General features: G+C 44.4%; 2 protein-coding genes and 1 long non-coding RNA gene across 5 annotated transcripts in view; 2 read left to right on the forward strand and 1 right to left on the reverse strand.

Annotated features, from left to right (window-relative positions):
• Positions 1-5,110, forward strand: part of LOC121180299 (hexokinase-1-like) — an 18,069-nt gene extending 12,959 nt beyond the window's left edge. The window contains exons 13-19 of one of the 2 annotated variants that reach the window (XM_041035590.1): positions 141-236; positions 1,193-1,204; positions 1,899-1,998; positions 2,122-2,305; positions 2,543-2,698; positions 3,152-3,385; positions 3,881-5,110. In XM_041035590.1, the coding sequence (XP_040891524.1) occupies positions 141-236; positions 1,193-1,204; positions 1,899-1,998; positions 2,122-2,305; positions 2,543-2,698; positions 3,152-3,385; positions 3,881-4,031 (933 nt within the window). In that variant the 3' untranslated portion in view covers positions 4,032-5,110. The remainder of the gene's footprint in view (positions 1-140; positions 237-1,192; positions 1,205-1,898; positions 1,999-2,121; positions 2,306-2,542; positions 2,699-3,151; positions 3,386-3,880) is intronic. The other variant, XM_041035591.1, reaches the window with a different exon arrangement.
• Positions 1-7,192, reverse strand: part of LOC121180302 — a 24,409-nt gene extending 17,217 nt beyond the window's left edge. Inside the window, exons 1-3 of one of the 2 annotated variants that reach the window (XR_005893941.1) lie at positions 6,992-7,192; positions 3,056-3,211; positions 2,571-2,681 (exon numbers count right to left, since the gene is read on the reverse strand). This is a non-coding gene — a long non-coding RNA (uncharacterized LOC121180302). Of the gene's footprint in view, positions 1-2,570; positions 2,682-3,055; positions 3,212-6,492; positions 6,971-6,991 lie in introns of those variants that run through there. The other variant, XR_005893940.1, reaches the window with a different exon arrangement.
• zbtb45 (zinc finger and BTB domain containing 45) lies at positions 6,335-18,425 on the forward strand. The gene is made up of 6 exons (XM_041035592.1): positions 6,335-6,578; positions 7,738-9,096; positions 9,467-9,601; positions 11,724-11,864; positions 13,315-13,588; positions 14,515-18,425. The coding sequence occupies exons 2-6, from the start codon at positions 8,029-8,031 to the stop codon at positions 14,925-14,927; spliced, it is 2,031 nt and encodes a 676-aa protein (XP_040891526.1). The 5' UTR covers positions 6,335-6,578; positions 7,738-8,028; the 3' UTR covers positions 14,928-18,425.
• The last annotated feature ends 1,047 nt before the right edge of the window (positions 18,426-19,472 follow it).

Below are 19,472 nucleotides of genomic sequence, written 5' to 3' on the forward strand. Positions count from 1 at the left end.
CATACTTTCGCTTCCTGTTAAGGGGCTTACGTCAGGAAGCTGCTCTTACAGGCTGTTATAGGGTGTTGCAATTTCCAAACTGTTTATTTTAATAGTTTAATAGTTCATTAGATATTTAGTAAGTGTGATGTGCTCCACAGGGTATTCTTGTAACCTGGACCAAAGGCTTCAAGGCCACAGACTGTGAGGGCGAAGATGTGGTGGAGCTTCTTCGGGAAGCCATCAAGAGGAAAGAGGTAATCGGAGACAAGAAATGTACCAGATTCAATCACATCATTAGCTGTGCGGTTACTAGAACTACAACAACACAGACACAACGGTTCCTCCGCTGCTTTCAACACGTAACATTTCATGTGACATTTACTGTTGATTTAAACTTAAAAACTTTTACTACATCTGCCATTTTCCTGCTGGTTAAAACCAGCTGCTTTGCTGATGCACCAATGCAGTTTTTGTTTTGAATGTGTTGTGAAGAACCTAAAAACTCTACATAAATAAGCTTTTTTGACCAGTGCACCTTGTATAGCGTGGGCACAGTTTGGTCTGTTTGTAGCTCAGATTGTTGTCTGATGCTGCTTTAAAAGCTCTCCTAACAAAGGTCTGATTAGCAGACCTCTTCAATAGCTAATAAACATTGCATACTGGCTCTCAACCAGCTTCTGTAGCAGTGTTTTTAGATGTGATTACATGATTTCAGACCTTAAATGCTTTGACATTTAAGCATATTTTATCTACTCTCTGTATGTGTCTACTGTACAGAAGCACTGCTTTGTGTCTGATAAAGCATAGAAATGAAGAGGTTTGAAAGTAAAGGACGTGGCGGTGCAGAATGAACCGTCTAACGGAGCTCTTCATACAATTTAATGGGCAAATACTTTTAATAATACAGTAACAATACAAGATATATTGTCTTGGTCATCGACTGTACATCACAGGGCAACATGCCAGTCCTGGTGTACTGACACCGTTGGACTGAATAGAAACTGTGTAGTTTCAGCATAAAGACACTTAACCCCACCCCAGCCTGTGTAAACTTACTATGGCCTGGTATATACTTTACAGCAAACCAATCACTCATTATAAATAAACACATTTTGTTTACTTACTTATTGTGTTACTTATATTTGTACAGGAAGTTTTTTTTCCAAATGTCATCACTTTTGAGTTTCTTATATTGATTTCACCCTTTTAGATGGAGAATCCAGTAAGTATTAAGTGACTGTAAATCATTAACTGACAGGTAAAGCAGTGCGGGACTGGAGCAGTGTGTGGTTATTGTTGTAATAGCATGTCATAACATGTGCCTTTCTGTGTCTGCAGTGTGAGGTCTTATTTAAGCTCAGAATTACCACAGCGACGACAAAGATGATCCTCTGTATTCTGTGTGTGTGTGTGTGTGTGTGTGTGGCGGAGCTCCTGAATTTTGAAACAGCTTGTGGATTTTATTGTATAGTCTGTCTAGGAATGTGAGTGAACTGCATGGTGCTCAGTGTGGAGCTTGAAGAGTTGCCAGGCCTGACATTAATCCCCCTGTCAACATGCCCATTCAGCAACAATTGTTGGATATAAAATGTGGACTTAAAATCGCTTTAATGTCAAATCAAAAACCTGGAAACATAAGTACGATTGTGTATTAAACAATATTTGATAAGGATTTGGTTTTGCTAAAAGTAATCATGTTGCATCTTGTGCCTTGCAGAGAAATAACTATCCAGCTTCAGCATTTCTGTGATTTTAAAGTAACATGACGTGAACTTCACTCTGTACATGGACTTATTGGATTATAACACAAAACAGGAATTCGGAATTGTGAGATTTGTGTAAAACCGTGACAGCACATAAGCGTGTATTGTAACGTATGTGCTGTGACTAATGTTCCTTGTGTTGTTTGTTTGTAGGAGTTTGAGCTGGATGTGGTTGCCATAGTGAACGACACAGTGGGGACGATGATGACATGCGCATACGAAGAACCCACGTGTGAGGTGGGACTTATTGCAGGTGAGTTCAACACGACTGCCTTTAAAAAGGAAACTAATACAGACATTTAATCTCCAGATTTGATACGAAAAAGTTAACGAAAAGTGACGGCAACTGACGGACTGCGACTGTGCGCCCTGTCAGGTACGGGCAGTAACGCCTGCTACATGGAGGAGATGAGGAACATCGAGATAGTGGAGGGAACTGAGGGACGTATGTGCGTCAACATGGAGTGGGGGGCATTCGGAGACAACGGCTGTCTGGATGACATCAGGACGAAGTATGACCAGGCGGTGGACGAGAACTCGCTCAACGAGGGCAAACAAAGGTCAAGAGGCTTCCAAATTATTCAACTATGTAAACTCAGTATATAGTGATCTACAGTCCACAATGAACAGTTAAACACATTTACAGTTCACAGCTGGATTAAACAGCAGATAGTAAAACCATTAGATTCGTAAAAACTTTGGCATCGTCAGTTCATTACTGAGAAAATCAGAATTTCTTAAAACCGCTGCTTCGTCAAGGCTGCGATCTGAGATTTGTGTCTTTCTTATGTGGTCAGATACGAGAAGATGTGCAGTGGCATGTACCTGGGAGAGATCGTCAGGCAGATTCTGATTGATCTGACCAAGCGTGGCTTCCTCTTCCGGGGACAAATCTCAGAGACGTTGAAGACCAGGGGCATCTTCGAGACAAAGTTCCTGTCACAGATAGAGAGGTGAGTGAATCACTTTGTACAGCCTCACTGCTTATCCAAAGACAGACAAAGCAATCGTGTATGCTGAGAACTATTTTCTCATATTTAAAGGTAAAAGTCAAACAACAGTCTTTTGTTCCAGTTGGTTTTCTTATTTCAACAAACGATTCCAGTAGATTTTTTAAAGCAAATGTTCTATGCAACTAAAATTAAGGTGCACTGCAGTCAACTGTTAGCATTTCAAAACATTAAATGTAAATAGCATGAAAGCATTGTTCACAGAAAAGTAGCATCTAGGGGGATAACACACCTACGAATGAGAGGAGGAGGAGGGGGATGCAATGTGACTACTTGAGTTTATACACTGTTTAAGCCTACCTTAGCCTCTGGGAACAGCTGTGAGATATCCGGTGACTCTCCTGCTGTTGGCTGACCTCTGACCTGCTCTCCCCCCCTGCCCCTCGTGCTCCACAGCGATCGTCTGGCGCTGCTGCAGGTCAGGGCGATCCTGCAGCAGCTGGGGCTCGACAGCACCTGTGATGACAGTATTATCGTCAAAGAGGTGTGCGGCACGGTGTCCCGCCGCGCAGCTCAGATCTGTGGAGCCGGAATGGCTGCGGTGGTGGACAAGATCCGTGAGAACAGAGGACTGGACCACCTGGACATCACCGTGGGCGTGGACGGCACGCTGTACAAGCTGCACCCACAGTAAGACACAGGATAGGAACATAATAGAGGGCGTGTTTGGGGTGAAAAGAAGTTTTATACATATTAAATTTCATCAAGCTAGAGATGACTTTGACAGCAGTGTAAACAGAGGTGTTAAGATTAACTGGCTGTTTCAGTCACTAATACTAAATAACTCACACTTCCATTTACAAGGGATTTACCAAGCTAAACGCTGCATTTGGTCAAAACCCTTTTCACAAAAACATCTCAAGGCTAAGATCTTAGTTCTATTGTAAATCCAGGGGCTATGAGTGGACAGTCTCACTGAGCAGGATTAATTTATCAGCTAGACGACGGCACCAAGTAACATCCAGATACCATCAAAACCGGTGTTCATGAGACGAGCCCTAAATAAACTTTCCTGCTTTCAGAGTAACAACATTTCTTACTGGTACTAGAAAGCATCGCTCATGTCTTTGAGTTTGGTAGCGAACTGCCTCCTAACCACAGTTTCCTGTTGCTCTCGTCCGTCAGCTTCTCTCGGATCTTCCAGCAGACGGTGAAGGAACTCGCCCCCAAATGTGATGTCAACTTCCTGTTGTCAGAGGACGGCAGCGGTAAGGGGGCTGCCCTCATCACCGCCGTGGGCTGCCGCCAGAGAGAGCTGGACGCGCAGCAGCACTGAGGAGCTCCGCCCCGTTTGTCCTCGAGAACTACCTGCTGCTCCAACCGTGACCTTCACCCACTGCACAGCCCGACTCCATCTCCCCTTGGCAGCCGTGACTCCACCTCTGCCCCACCTGGCCCCCCCACCCACCCCACAGCCAGAGAGACATGCTGCATGTGTAGGGAATTAAAACTGAATATCTAAATATTTATTTATACAGCACCAGAGGGTTTATTATTTCCATGTTTGTACATTTTTCCTCAATAGCTTGTCAATAATCTGATAAATCTAAACTCCTTAGGTGTGCAATATTTGTGTATTGCTAATTTTATTTTTATATGGAGGCAAATATATAATTGTATTTATATAGCTGAGGCCACTCTGAATCCCAGAGGTCATTAGGATTTTGCACCATAGACACAAGAAAATGTCTGCACTTTTTATATGAGAGTTACAACAGCAGCATTTCAATGTAACTTCCAAACGAAGGACGTAACCTTCTCACTGAATGATGACGCTCATTTTTACAAAGCTCCACTGGTTCAGAAAACCAGCTCCAAAAAGGGCTCGCTGCAAAGGGTTGAATGCCAGAGTCACGGCTGTTAAAATCATCCTCATTTTACGTACAACACGCTCACGCAACATGCTAGGCTACTAACCCCTCTTAGTGTAACTGTCGGTGTAACTCACATATTAATGTATTCCAGCAGCACCACACCATCTATTCCCCAAGAGCTGAGAAGGTAGAAAAAGGCCCCAGCGGAAGTGTTAGCGTATCCTGTTGCTGTTTGTGAACTACTATACTTTTGGTGTTGTGATGAATCCCACTTCTACTCACTGTATGTGCAAAGAATAAATGTTTATTGGGCCCCAAGAAAAGAGTGGATACTTCGAGCGCTTTTGTGTGTACTTGTGGCTGAGTTTCAGTGTGTCCTACTGTAACGACCTGTAGCTTTCAATGTCCAAAGCTCTGTCAAGACTGCATGCCTTACATTAAGACAAAGGAGAGTACTGGATCATTTCCTTTCTTTTTCTTTTTCTTTTTTTTTTCTTTTTTACATCAATATAGATTTTGTGATCGACACAGTGAAAAGTGAACTCATTAAATTATATTTTGTTGTGGAGTAAATCCTGGTGTCTCTTTCTTAAAGCTATCAAGAAGTGCCAGAGGCATGTCTAAACTTGTAATACCAGACAGGGAGCATGATAAGTCACGTTTGGTACAGAAAACATGGCGCACTTATCTGATACAAAAGGAGGAGAGAGATTATTTTCTCATGAAGCTTTAGCTGTGGTGTTGATATACGCTGTAGCTCAGCCTTAATACCAAGATTGGGAAGGGATCTGACAGCTGGCAGCTGTACTTGTTTCGGGGTGGAGGAGTAGGTAAGGCTGCATTTTCCAAGACATTTGCAGGGGATAGCAATTATAAAGTAACTTAACAACATGGCCTCTGACTGATAACATCATGAGTGCAAATCAGGAAACACAGCCAGTCTAAAACATAAAGATTTTCAATAGATTTCAAAAGCTGCCACTGGCAAATTTCTTTCTTGGAAAATGAAAATGACTATCTGATTACCAAAACAGTTGCCAGTTGATCTTCGGCCGATCGACTAATTGATTATTGATAGTTTCAGTTGTATGTTATATGAAAGACATTCACTGCTTGTGCTTCACTTCAGCCCATCATCTGGCAGAGGGCCTGTAACTGACTGATTCCTACTAGTTTACTTAAGATTTTTCTGTACAGTGTGTTTTAAACATTCCTCGTCTATGCAGAACTGCATTATGCTCACTTTCAGTCTTCACCCTTGAAAGTACGAGCTGATCCAAGAATCTTGCTGTGCTAAGATGTCTGGACCTGCCGCCACCGTCACTTAAGTTTATCCACCCAGAGCAAGGCTACTGGAGCGAGCTGCATCACCTTTGAACACCTGCCAACATCTGCCAACCTATCAGCCTACCTATCTGTCAACCTATCTGTCAACAATTCCTTATGGTTTATAAGGAGTCTGCCTTTATTGGATTGTTGCTATTCTTGTACTTAACCAATACAATGCATTTACTCCTCTATGCTGATGCCTTGGGGAAAAAACGCCCATAAGTAACAAACAAACAACAAACAAATTTCAATTAAATATATAAACTAGGTTTGTCAAGGTATGTTGTCTGCAGTGTGTGGGTTGTGTACCAGCATGCACTTCATGTCTGGTGGCTCTGCTGTGTGTGGCATGATGGTTTGTGTGCAGGTATTTGTCCTACTTTTCGATGGGTGTGATCGTGTATTTATTAAAGTGAGAGAAGTACTGCGGGTGCTTTAACAGTGGTGGACGACCTAGCTTGGTGTTTAGCAGGAGAAACTCCACGTCCCTGATCTGCGCCCATGCCCCCGAGTGTCTGTGTGAGTCTGATTGTGTGTTCGTGTGCATGTGCGTGCGTGCGTGTGTGTGTGTGTGTGTGTGTCTCCAGCTCTCACCAGGTTGGGTGCGTTACACTGAGGGCTTCCTGCTGCATCCATCTGCCTGAAACTCACAAGCGCCGGACTGTCACTGCACACTGCAGGTATGTAGTCACGATTAAACAACACGCGGTGACACCAGGTGTAAACTACTCGTGTGTAACGTTACAGCGCTCTGTATAGAAAATGGTGGTAGTCCGTTTGCGGGCACGTTAACTTTACTAGTTGTGTCTTTGGCAATTTGCGCTAGCTAGCTAGTGATCTAGCTAGGTTAGCATTGTACAGGAGCGTGTGGGTGAGCTCCGATAGCCGCTTTTATGTTATGCCAGGCACGTTGCCAGCGGCCATTCGACATTTAACAATTCACGGTCGTGTTTTAGTCGAAGGCGAAGCTCGGTTTGCACGTGTAAATCTGCGCATTTCGTGCAGATTTCCGTGCGGGAGTTGAGCGGCTAATGTCAACAGCTAACGCGAGCTAGCGCTAGCCCGTCACCGTCAACGCTCGCTGGTCAGTTACCTGTTTACTCGAACAGGCTGCTTCATTTTTTTTTTTCTCCACTTAACGAAGTGTTTTAGCTTCCGCCACCCCGCTCTCCGTGCGTCCGCTTAGCACAGCTAACAGTCGGTTTGTCTCCGGTGTCTCGTTACCGGCCACCCACGGCGCAGAATAGCCAAATTAACTGACCCGAGGAGCGGCTGGGCTCGCGCACGGCACGTGCTGTCATTTGCCCAAAACAGGTGTTCCATGTGATGCACGCGACTTATTTTGATGATTAATTAGCAGGTGCTTGGTCGTCACCTCTGTCCCTCTGCCCCCCCCCCCCCCCCCCCCCTACCCTTCAGCCGCAGCTCTGTGGTGCGGCTCGAAAATGAAACAAACCAGGGTTCAGGCTGTCTGTAAACCCGGGCTGCAGCCGCCGATCAGCAGCTTTATCGAATAACATGTTGATCATTTATTCGATTTACTCCGCGCGCTGCGAAATATCCGCAGATTGTGAAAAGTGTCCGTCACAGTTTCCCCAGCTCCAAAGGTGGCATTTCAAATGTCTTGTTTGGACCAACAGTGCAAAACTGCCCAGGTGTTCAGTTTGCTGAAATTCAAAACAAAGGAAAACTGCAAATTCTGACTTAGGAGGAGCTGGAATCAGGGAACGTTCAGGCACTTCTGCCTCATAAACGATCCCAGATGTTGATTGATTTATCCATTCGTAGATTAATTGTTGTCTTAGTGTTAAATCACTTGCGTTTCCATTTATTCGGCAGGTTTCTAACGGAGACAGTGAAGCTGGTGGAAACAGCCTCTTGACGTCCCTCCCTCTCAGGACAACAAAGACAGCTCCTCACACACTTAAACACGCGGCAGAGCAGCAGTTTGAACGCTTCCATCAGACTCATGACTGTTTGAAGGGACACGGCCCCACCGTGGCCCATGCACTGTACCCGTTTCCCTCCCTGTCCTCCTTATCCCTCAAGCTGACGCAAAACCCCAGACACCTCCCCCCCCTCCCCCACCCCCACTCCCACCCGGTCCCCAGTGACTCGCCCCCTCCCGCCATGGCGTCCGGCACAGAAACCGTGCACTACATCCACCTTCACAACTCCAGCCAGTCCGTGCTGGAAGCTCTGCGCACGCAGCGGCGCGAGGGCCTCTTCTGCGATGTGACCGTGCGGATACACGACGCCTCACTACGTGCCCACGCCTGCGTCCTGGCGGCTGGCAGCCCCTTCTTCCAGGACAAGCTGCTGCTGGGTCACTCTGAAATCTCTGTGCCACCCCTGGTGCCCGCTGAAACCGTGAAGCAGCTCGTGGATTTCATGTACAGCGGCTCGCTGGTGGTGCTGCAGTCACAGGCCCTCTGCATCCTCACTGCTGCCAGCATCCTGCAGATCAAGACGGTCATTGACGAGTGCACCCAGATAATCTCGCAGAGGAAGGCAGCGGCAGGGGCGGCGAGTGCAGCGGCGGCAGCGGCGGCTGCAGCAGCAGCAGCAGGCGGAGGGATGCTCGGAGGAGTTCTCCCTAAACAAGAGGAGCGGGGTGGGGGCAAAGGGAGAGAGAGTGGCGGCAGTGGAAGCTGTTCCGTTACCGGAGCAGGTGCAGGAGGGGGTTACGCAAACTTCTCCAACTTCATGGCTGAGTGCGGGGCTAGTAACATGGGCGCGGGGTTGGGGGGTGCCAGCGTTAGTGTCAGTGACAGTGGCCAAGGCCCGATGGAGCAAGCTAACACCGTGAGTCTGATGGCGCTGGGCGACATGGGCCCCGGCTCCATGTGCGGCGACGGGATGGGCTCGGGGCCCGGCACAATCCTCATGAAGCAGAGCTCCAGCTGCACTCAGGACGTCAGGTACAAGCTCCGAGACCTGTTGGCACAGACGGCCAATGGAGCCAACACTAGTAGCACAGGGAACCTCTCAGCGGGCTGCAGCTCCGGTGTGGGCAGCGTGGACAGCATCGGCAGGGACAGCCTCCGCGGCAACACAACTGACCTCTCGGACGACCTGGTGGGGATGGACAGATACAGCGAGGAGGAGGACTTGGACGGGAGAGAGCGGGGGAGAGATGGAGACAGAGACAGGGGGGCGAGCCACAGCCGCAAGCAGAGGCAGCCGCTAAGACTCCAGGTAGGGGGATAAGGGGAAGGGTTGCCATGGTTACAGCTTTCAGGCATGCAGAGCTGCAACGGTTTGCTTTTTCTTTCTTTTTCTGCTTTTCCCTCTTCTCACACTGCATTGGCGTATAATGCTGAGATGTTTCTGCACTTTGCACAATTGAAGAGAAGCTCTCGTCTTAATTTCAGCAGTAATTGCCTTGTTGATATTCTATGGACTTCTGCATATTTACTGTACGTCATTAAACTTATTAGTACCTGCCTGAAGAGGCTGTAACCGGGTCATTGCACTGCTGTTCTGTCTGCTGCCTTTTTTGCTCTTAGCACTGTGTAAACGTCATTTCTCTACCACTCAGAACTGAAATTGACGCTTTTCTCTTCAGGTGCTGGGAGGAGAGGGAGTGGTGGTGAAAGACGAAGGGGTTCAGGACACAGATGGGACCGTCTATGCCTTGGAGGACGGGAGAAGAGACGGACAGCAGGAGGGCTCCCAGGAGTCCATGGCAGGCTTTGGACAGGTGGGTTTAACTCAGAGGTGAGCTGCAGCTGTGAGAGCCAACGAAAGAGACCAGCTAAAAGAAGAGTTTGTAAAATGTAAAGCCATATTAGAAATGTTTTTTTCTTATCTCAAGCACTTTTATTGAATGTTTTAATAATTTATCAACTTCTGCGTGCAGAAGGACAGCAGTTATAAAACATATTCATATTTGCAGTGTTGAATCTTGATTTCAAGGTGGTATTTTGGTGAAAATGTGTACGTTTTGCTTCAGAAGGAAACTTTAAGAATTGCCTTTTATTTTGTTAGATTTTTGCTCAGCATTTCTGACACAAGTCCTGAAGTAAGTAGAGGGAAAAACATGGTGGAGCAGATTTATGCCGCAGCCTGCTGTACCCTGCAGACTACACAGGGAACATCTGCCACACAGTCAGAAGGATTCAGCTTTGCCTGTCAGTTTTCTCAGAAGGGCTGCAGAGTGAGTTCTGATTGGAAATGGAACGATCCGCTCGGTTTTGGAGGTTAAGACGTTACGTTTTTCATCAGCTCACCCGGCACTGCGTGAAATAATCTAATTTTCTGTCTTTGAGCAGTTTTTCTCTGCTGCTCTTTAGTTCACATGACATGATGGGAAGCAATTTCCTGCTTTCATATCTCAACACAGACATTTAGTAAATTAAATTCTTATAGATCATTGTGTTATGTGTTGTGCTAGAGGTGTAACACACTGAAGGCTTGAATGCTAAGTTTGATTATTTTGCGATATATTTTATGCTTTCAAACACAACCTTTTAGTGTATATAGTGAAATGAGATAAGAATAAAAAAAAAAAATCCCCCACCCAACATGTTGAAAGGTCACCTGACTCTGCTTTCATCATGGGGAAAAAAAAAAAGAAAAAAAATCTCTTTTTGTCCTTGGTGGAGAAAAAAGAATAGAGCCGAGGGCCACAGGCCACATGACTGACAGTTGTGATTGCCTCCTTTCACTATAAGTAGTGTTAGCATAGTAAGCAAGGCCACAGCCAAAGTAACCTGCAGATGGCTTTGGCTTTCTCTGTCTAACATGTGACCTTCGCCCTCTGTGTCGCAGCAGCCCGTGGAGGACGTGCCAGGTTGGTTCAGGTCGGCCAGCTGCAGGGTTCTCGCGTGTTCATGCACGGGGCCGCACGTATAGCATTTGTTTTGAGAGATGAGAAGAAAAATACTGAACAGGGGACATTAGCCTGTCTTTCACAGTGAAGCTTCTGTGTCGCAAATTAGGAGAAACAAGACAATCCTCTGGTTACAAGCAGAAATGTAAAGGTTTGTACACAGATGTCATCATCCAGCTCGGATTATTTTTGCAGTTTCAAATGAATTTTCAGAAAATACACGATAGAATGTTTCATGCCACTATTGCAGTATCATCACCTATGTACCTATAATCTGGATTTTATCTGTATTCACTACCCAAGTGAGTCCACCAGCCTCTCAGACTGATAAAACTAAAAGTCAGACTCGTGGTGGGATTTCCTTCTGCTGCGTGTCAGATGAGCTCCACCCGTTCTGGTATTTCTTCATAGATTACTTCCTCAGCTATACGTCAAACTGTTCTTTTGATCAACTGCTGTTTTGACAGTAATGTATGTCGCCCGACTGGTCGGACCACACTGCACAGAATTATCTCTCCAACCGTGTGCGTGTGTACAGCTGGGGTACAGAAACGGTTTGTGAGGGATGTGATCTGCACGTGGAAGGACACGCAGCAGAGTCATGAAGAGTGTGCAGTCACTTGTGTCTTTACACACAGACTCATTTTTGGGGTAAACACACACGTTATGTTTCACCAAAGGACTTTGAGAGCACAGAGACAGGCAGAATCTACACCCATGGAGCAGGTAGGTGTCCGTCACCCTCCATCAGGGTCTCAGTGTGTGTACGTCAGAAAGAAAACTGAACCTGAGGCTCAACGGTGGAAGTGTTTTCTAAAAAGATTTAATTAACTCGAAGGTTGCAGATTTTTTCCCCCATCTATCCTTGAACTGAAGCCAAAGCATGAATACCACCGAAACTGGTGCCAGATTTTTTTTTCTGAGATCTGTGTGTGTGTGTGTGTGTGTGTTGTGATTTTTAATCGTTTCTGTGTTTGTGTGTGTCTTGCAGGATTTCTATGATGAGCAGGGGGTGTTTTCTGAGAGTTTCTGGCCCCAGAGCGAGCCTCCTCGAGCCATGGCCTTCAACCCCAGAGCAAGGGTCAACAAGCCTCTGACTCCACCCCCAACCACACAGTCCATCAACAACCAGGTGGGTGCAGCCAGCGTCTTCGAATCATGCGCTGTGATTACCTGTAATCTGCACTGTGGTCACAGAATGTTTCTACAAACCAGGTGTGGAGTTAAAGGATGATCGGAGCGGTGACAGAGCAGGCACCTGAGTTTTAAACTACATCCTGTCCAAAGCTTTTGTGATGTATACTGTTAGCGCTGAAGATTTAAGGTTAGCTGATTGAATAAGAAGTATTTTTAACCAACAGGTGTGAAAATTAAAATCCCGCTCCAGTCGAAAATGTGTCTGACACCACAGCTCAGTTTACACACTTACCTTGGCGGCTGTGATGTGAGCATTTATGTTTGGGTGCTCGTGCGTCCGTGTTGTTCTGCGTTTGCGCCGCCCAGAACGATCGCTGGCTTCGTGGTCTTCAAACAAAAAGTGGCGACTGAAACTCATGTTGGAGCTGAAGCAAATAAACGTCATTTCTTTACCACTCAGATGTCATTTTACCTGAATTACTGCAACACAGAAAAGAGAGAAGACTTCGGAGATGATTGAGATGCATAGGAGGAAATTCGATGCTAAGTGGACCAATCAAAGTTGTTTCGAACTGCGTCACTGCGACACGTAGATACGTTTCTACGGAGGTTCATGTCAGGCTGCGGGGGATTATCTTTGGGATTATCCTGTCAGACAAAAGAAGGAAAAGTATTTTTCAACATTTTATTAAGTAAACAGTTCACTGATGCTGTATATAATTACATTTAAAGTTATTTTTTTAAATGGAAGAAAAACTCTTTGCTGTCAAAGGTGACATGAAATTATCGGCTGCCTCCGTGAAGAAAGACTAACACGCGTGGTAATTAAATTCAGAAGCTGAATGTTTGGTAAAAGACTCCTCATTTGGCCCAGACATCTGCTGTGATTCTCCCTGTTGTTCGTGATGATGGGGTGATTGACAGAAAGCAGAATTTAATGCAGTGCAGCTCTAAATTAAAAATAAACTCAGCTCAGAACAATGAAGCAAAGATAAACACGGAAAATCAAACGAAGGCTTCGGTTCTAGCGTGTCTTTTTCCAACCCAACCCCCCCCCCCCCCCCACACCTGTTTGATTGACAGGTGTGGTGACTTTGAAAATGAAAATGCAAAAGAGGGCCTGCGTTTGCATCTGACGTTTTTGTAGAGGCGTGGCCACGTGGAAAGGCGAATGTAAATGGAACAATAGTCACTGAGTTTTATTTGTCCCCTTTAACTTGGCTCAAACTTTCACTTGGACTCAAGGATGAACGGATCAGATTTTTGTGCTTAAAGGTCAAAGGTCGAGGTTACTGTGACGTGATGTGGCCATAACTCATAGAATACCTTTTACACACACACATTATATGGACAAAACTGAAAAACAAAGCAGATAAACAACAGCGTGTCCATTAGTTCAGCAGATTATCATTTTCGTTCTAATAACTTTTGTTTTCCCTCCTCAGCTTCTGTTCCAGTACCCAGTGAGCCAGTCGCAGCCGGCGCCGTTCTACGTGGGCGGGCCCATGGGTGGGATTGACAGCATGGCGGGAACGGAGCCCAGTCAGCCGCCTCCTCCTCCGGCGCCGATGACCCCAGCCCCGCCTCCCTCCACCTCCTCCTGCTCGGCAGGCCCCTCCCCTTCCTCCCAGGGATCTGAGACCTCGTTTGACTGCACGCACTGTGGCAAATCTTTACGTTCCAGGAAGAACTACAGCAAGCACATGTTCATCCACTCTGGTGAGGCGCACCTCTTTCTCCTTACACTTTATTATTTGTTTGTTTTTTTTTCTTTTTTTCTTTTGTCTGTTATTTATTTACCTAATACTCCTTTAATTTAGTTGAGCATTGAACAGTTTCCTGATAGTATCTTTTGCATAAACAATGAAAGCCATGTGGTGTAATTTGCATTGACAAACCTGCTGATAATTATCTGCAGGTTTTGTAGCTCTGACTTGAATCTGCGTCATTCTTATCAGACCCTGATACGCAGCTGTTTTCAGGAAGCAAACTCTGATCAACCCCCTCTGCACTGCCAGCCCAGCGCCAGGCAGCAGACAGACACAGTCACACGCTAGCTGGTGGAGGAAGTGGTGTATTCAGCGGCTAAAGAGTCAGATAGATTTTCTCAGGGGATGGTGGAGACCAAAAACAGAACTAAACTGTTCTGTAATGCGTTAGCCAACTTCATGACACCAAAACAGATCACAGCTTGTTCTGGAGTTTTTCTGTGGCCACAATTTGTCAGCAGCTTTGAATCTCAAACTTCTGAATAGGATGCTCTTTATCCTCATACAGTAGCCCCCTGGTATCATACATATATATATATATATATATATATATATATATATATATATATATATGATAATATGATAATATGGATATTTCAGCACTGTCTTAAAGAGCTGCTAATACGTTTACTATATTTATCTAATTTCCAAACTTTTCGTCCTTAAATGACCTAAATGTTGTTTCAGAGGATTCAAGATTCTTCTGATGTCTAAAACAAAAACCTCAGAAACTGATTTTGTTTTTGTTTGGAATCATTGATTTGATTTGATCTGAAAATCAATACGATAATAATTCTGAGTGATTGCCCAGAAAATAATAGAGAAGTACCAAAACAACTACTCTGTGTGTGTGTGTGTACATACATGCCTCTCCAGGTCAGAAACCTCATCAGTGCTCCATCTGCTGGCGCTCCTTCTCCCTGCGCGACTACCTCCTCAAACACATGGTGGTGCACACCGGCGTCAGGGCCTTCCAGTGCTCCATGTGCGGCAAGCGCTTCACCCAGAAAAGCTCGCTCAACGTGCACATGCGCACCCACCGTGCCGAGCGCACCTTCCAGTGCAACGTGTGCCACCGGGCCTTCACCCACCGCACCTTGCTGGAGCGCCACGCCCTGCAGCACGCCCACCACAACCCCCAGGCCCAGGGCCAGGGGCGTGGAGCCGACATGACCTCACCTACCAAGCACAGTCCTCCGGCTCTGGGAGGGCCCTCAGGTATGGCTGGCGCGGCTGGCATGGTCGGCAGCATGGCCAACATGCCCAGCCACGGAGCTTCCTCCACCTAGAGAGAGGGAAGGGGAGACGTGGGGGGCGGGGGGGGGAGGTTAGTGAGCCCATTCCTTATTTGGTCCTAACAGCCTTGTTGATCTTTGTTCTGGTGGGAACCGCGCTTACAGGTTGCCATTGTTTTAGCTTAACGCCACCTTCAATCAGGGTTCCTACACAGGCCTGGGAGGCCTTCTGAAGTTTGAAAATCATGTACATTTATAAGGTGTTTTGGAATCGCACAAAAATCCTGCAGAAGTTTGGTTAAAAAAATGCAGTTCCCTTTCCTTAAACCCCTTAAATAGTTGTAACCCTATGGTCATTTCCTGTGTTGTGACATTTGTTGCTGTGACAACTAATCATAAGCTATAGACCAACATTGCTAACAAACACACGCACACGTCGTCGAAGAGCCATTAAAACTCCAGCCAAAAAAAAAAAAAATTAAGTTGTTGTTGGTGGAAAGAAGCTGTGGATTTTTGAAAAAGAGAATGTGTAGGAACCCTGTTTCAAAGAGAGTCACCAAAGAGGTTAGGAAGACAGAGCGGGTTTGGGAGCGGGTGAGGGTGAGGGTGGGGGGGAGTCGTAGGGTTTCTAGGTGGAGGTCGAGTGGGATGGGGATTTGGGTTATATGGAGATGCAAGTTAGGGTAAAAGTAAGGGGACAGGATGGGTTGGTGGGGAGGAGGTTAGCAAGGTTGGATTCACCCTCAATTCATTTAATTCAAGTTGAAAATTGGACCTCGGTTCTGTTCAGTTCTGTTCGGCGTCACATCTTTAAGAGCATAAAATCAAAGGTGTGAACGTAACCGGGAGCCGTTCGAGTCCCGTCGTAGCCATTTGTTCGGTGAGGAGTGAAATGTTTACATAACAGATTCATATTCAAAACTGTGACAGAGAAAATTATGGCCTCAGAAAGAATCGATCGATTGGCCAACGGAGCACTTAAATACGGATTGTTCGTGTGTGGTCTCTCGTTTTGTTTTGTTTTTGTTGTTGTTGTTGCTGTTGTTTTCCTCGGCTGAACACAGTTGGAGTTTCACTTTGAAAATTAGAGACAAGGTGACGGTCACTGTAATGTTCAGGGTCAGTTTTAGGTGGGTGGGAACCCAGGAGACAACCTGAGGCTAAAAAAACAAACAAAGAGAAGAAAAGAGATTTGAGTATGAATCTGTCACACACACACACGCACACACACTCACACTCACCTCAGTCGAATGTGTGTTGTCTTTCCTCTCACATTCTTTGTGTGTTTGTGGATAAAAACACAGCGGTCAGATTTTCTCATTCACTCTGAAAGAGAAAAAATAAAAAACGCTGTTTACCTCTTTGATGTATTAAAAAAAAAAAAAAATCAAGGTAGAAAAAAAAAAATGCTCTTCCTGAATTAACTGAATTGAATGTGAATGGAGCCCGGTGCTATTCAGGAGCAGCCCGGGGTAACAAAGATGGTTGTTGATGAATGATTCGATGGAGAAGGAGAGTAGTCCGAGCAGCGTGAGACTACAACGTGGAGGGGAGGGAGGGAGAGAGGCGGGGGAGGAGGAGGAGGAGGAGGAGGAGGCGGCATGACGCACAGCAGCGTGAATGAAATTCACCATCATCCATCAGACAGCTTTGTAACATTTTCCACAGGCGCCACCGGTCGGCCCCAGGATCATATACCTCGAACCAGGACGAGCCCCCGACGGCTCGGAGGGACACTATTTTCTCATTTGAAATGTTTTTCTCAAACATTTCGGCATGTTTTACACTCACACACACACACACACACACACGCCTACAATTACCTCGGTGGTCCAAAGACAGGCATTATGCTTCACATCTTTTAAGCTACATCAAACGAAGAAACAGTGAAAACTAAAGCTAAGATAGATCCGTTTACGTTTTGAAAGCTTACTAAAGTACTTCTATGTAAAATTCCTGTACATCGCTATAACGCTCAGTTTATTTGTCGCTCATGTGATTCTTTGATGCAGAAATAAGGCAGAACATTAAAAAAAAAAAAATTTAAAGTGAAAGAGCCATTCACGGGAAGTTAAACTTGGTTGAATAACTATGACAAATCAGTGACTTTTATCAGGATTTTTATTGAGTGTTTGGTTGTGTTTGTCTTTTGGGGCTCTGGTTAATAATAAATGGGAAGTGTTTGTTGCTTATAAAAAAAAAACAATAAAAGCTTTTCTTGCAGCACTATATTTAAAAAAAAAAACAAAAAAAAACTTTTTAGTAAAACTAAATTAATCATGAAAATGTACAATCACCCCTACAAGTTTTGACAAAGTCAAACTCGTGGTAATGTTAATTATCACATTAATATTTATTAAAATTTGATCTCTATGCACAATTAAGTTTGCACATCATGTTACTTAGACCTAGATGTTGTTGTCCCCTGAACTATTTGGCCTAAGATTGTTTTTGTTTTCCTTTTTCTTTTACACCTGAAAGGTGATCTTAAAAAGACCTTTTATGTCCCTGACTTTTGCTCATTTTCCTTAATGTTTGTCAGTCGAAGCATTATATGATATCCAGTAGTTTACTTAAGCTTTGTAAGAGCCTTCTAATTGACATGATTTCATAAGTGGACCTCCCTAACAAGTGAGACGTTTTGAGCTTGAGAACTTTGCGAGTGATGAGATAATTTGACAAATAAAAAAAATAAAAAACAAAAAAAATCACTTTAATTGAGAATTATTTGCGTTTAAAGGAGTGAGTCCAGCAAAGACGTAGATTCAGATCCTTTCAGTCTGGACTTCACTATAAATATTGACATGAAATGTCCCATTTTAATGTGGAAAAACTGCTTATTTACGCGGAGCAGGCCTGGCAGCGTGTTCATTGGCCTCTGAACATGGCAGACTAATTTGCTGACGCAGTGCTTTGTTTCTCCAGCGTTGAGGATGAGAAGTGAGAGAGTGAGAGAGAAAGCCTGGACTGAAACTCCTCCAGCTCGCTGTTGGTTATAAGCTATATAGAAATTTTAACGCCAAACCTTTGGTGCTTTTTTTTGGAAATATTTACCTCATTTGCCAGTTGCCAACACCATGCTGTGGTCTGGGTTTGGTAAATAAGCAGTGTTGAGCTGTTTCAGAGGTTTGATCTATCCTCAGCAGTGGAAGTGGTTTTGGTGCATTTTGTCTGAGGCGGACCCTTGTACAGTACTGTAATATGTGTGCTTTGAAGCCATGTCAGCGCATTGTAACGTACTGTGTTTTTGCCTTTTTCGTTTCCTGTTTTTTTGTTTTACTGGGAGGGAAGTTGATAATTGTTTTTTCTACATTAATATTTCTTTAACAGATGTTAAATATGTCAGAAGAAAACAGTCATTTTATAAAAAATAAAAAAAAAATCACTTGTCATCGTAAAACCGCATCTTTTATGTATAAAAAGACTAAAGGCATGATTTTAACTTTTTCTGAGAACTTAGATGTCGTACTCAATGAATTAATTGAATTTTAAAAATGAGTGATTTCAAAGATTTCTTTCTCCAAATAAAAAATCTTCTATGGCTCCAGGCCAGCTGCTTGTCATGGATCTCAGTTTTTCTACGTGTGTGTGTGTGTGTGTGTGTGTGTGTGTGTGTGTGTGTGTGTGTGTGTGTGTGTGTGTGTGTGTGTGTGTTATTGAACCTCAGCAGTTCCTGATGATAGTTGTGTCTCGGCACCTCCATCATCTCGGCAGTTACCGCTTTACGATTTTTGACATGATTTGATCAACACGTCCCTGATTTAAGTAAAGAATGTGAATAATACGTTCACTCACTCATGTGGTTGTTTGCGTTAAGCGGTGACGAAAGGTGCAACTCCAGCATGTGAAACTGCTCCTGTTACAAGTCCTGCTTTCAACATTATACTGAAGTAGAAGAAGAGTAGTATCATCACTTATCCATGTTGTAGAAAAAATGTTTATTCTATAAAAGTAAAGTATCCAGAAAAGTTGAAGACCTGAAACGATTAACTGATTAATCGTTCACCTGAAACTTTGGCATCAACAATTCCGGTAATCGACTATCTGTCTACGTAGCTTCATTCACTGATTCATTCGCAGCTTCTCAAGTGTGAATGAATGAATGAATGCAGGTTTAGTCTTAGTCTAATAACAGGAAACTGACACTGGTGGACATTTTTCACTGTTTTCTGACAATCAGGAAAATATTTGGCAGATTGTTCAGTGAAAATCGCGAGGAGCAGGTTTTGTTCTGACTATGGAGCTTTGGTGATTACATCAAAGATTTTGAGTGATACAGTTCAGGCTGTTAAAAAAAAGGTTTGTTTTTCACTTTTATTTTCCATTGTTTATTTAAAAAGGGCCTTGTTTTAAAGTCATGTATATTTTTTCAAATGTGAAAAATAACTTTCCTTCCTTTTCTGTCGCAGCAGCCGTACTGTAGTTTCTTTGCCTGTATTCATCACTCGACACAGAAGTCTTCTCAGATGTCCTCTTATCTCTGCCCCTTTTCTCAAAATCCCAACAAATTTATCAGGAAGACAATATAAAAGCTGCGTTTTCTTGAAGGCCCATACATCATCTTTTTTTTTTTTTTTTTCTGCAGCTTCAGCCTTTGAA

The sequence above is a fragment of the Toxotes jaculatrix genome, chromosome 4, assembly GCF_017976425.1.
Source record: "Toxotes jaculatrix isolate fToxJac2 chromosome 4, fToxJac2.pri, whole genome shotgun sequence".
NCBI lineage: Eukaryota > Metazoa > Chordata > Actinopteri > Toxotidae > Toxotes > Toxotes jaculatrix.

What these genes read in the sequence shown, in the direction of transcription:
- zbtb45 (XM_041035592.1), top strand. Translation starts at nt 8,029, where the DNA reads ATGGCGTCCGGCACAGAAACCGTGCACTACATCCACCTTCACAACTCC. An exon ending in GGCAGCCGCTAAGACTCCAG is followed by an intron (nt 9,097 to 9,466) that starts GTAGGGGGATAA and finishes TTTTCTCTTCAG; the next exon opens with GTGCTGGGAGGAGAGGGAGT. An exon ending in CACAGTCCATCAACAACCAG is followed by an intron (nt 11,865 to 13,314) that starts GTGGGTGCAGCC and finishes TTCCCTCCTCAG; the next exon opens with CTTCTGTTCCAGTACCCAGT.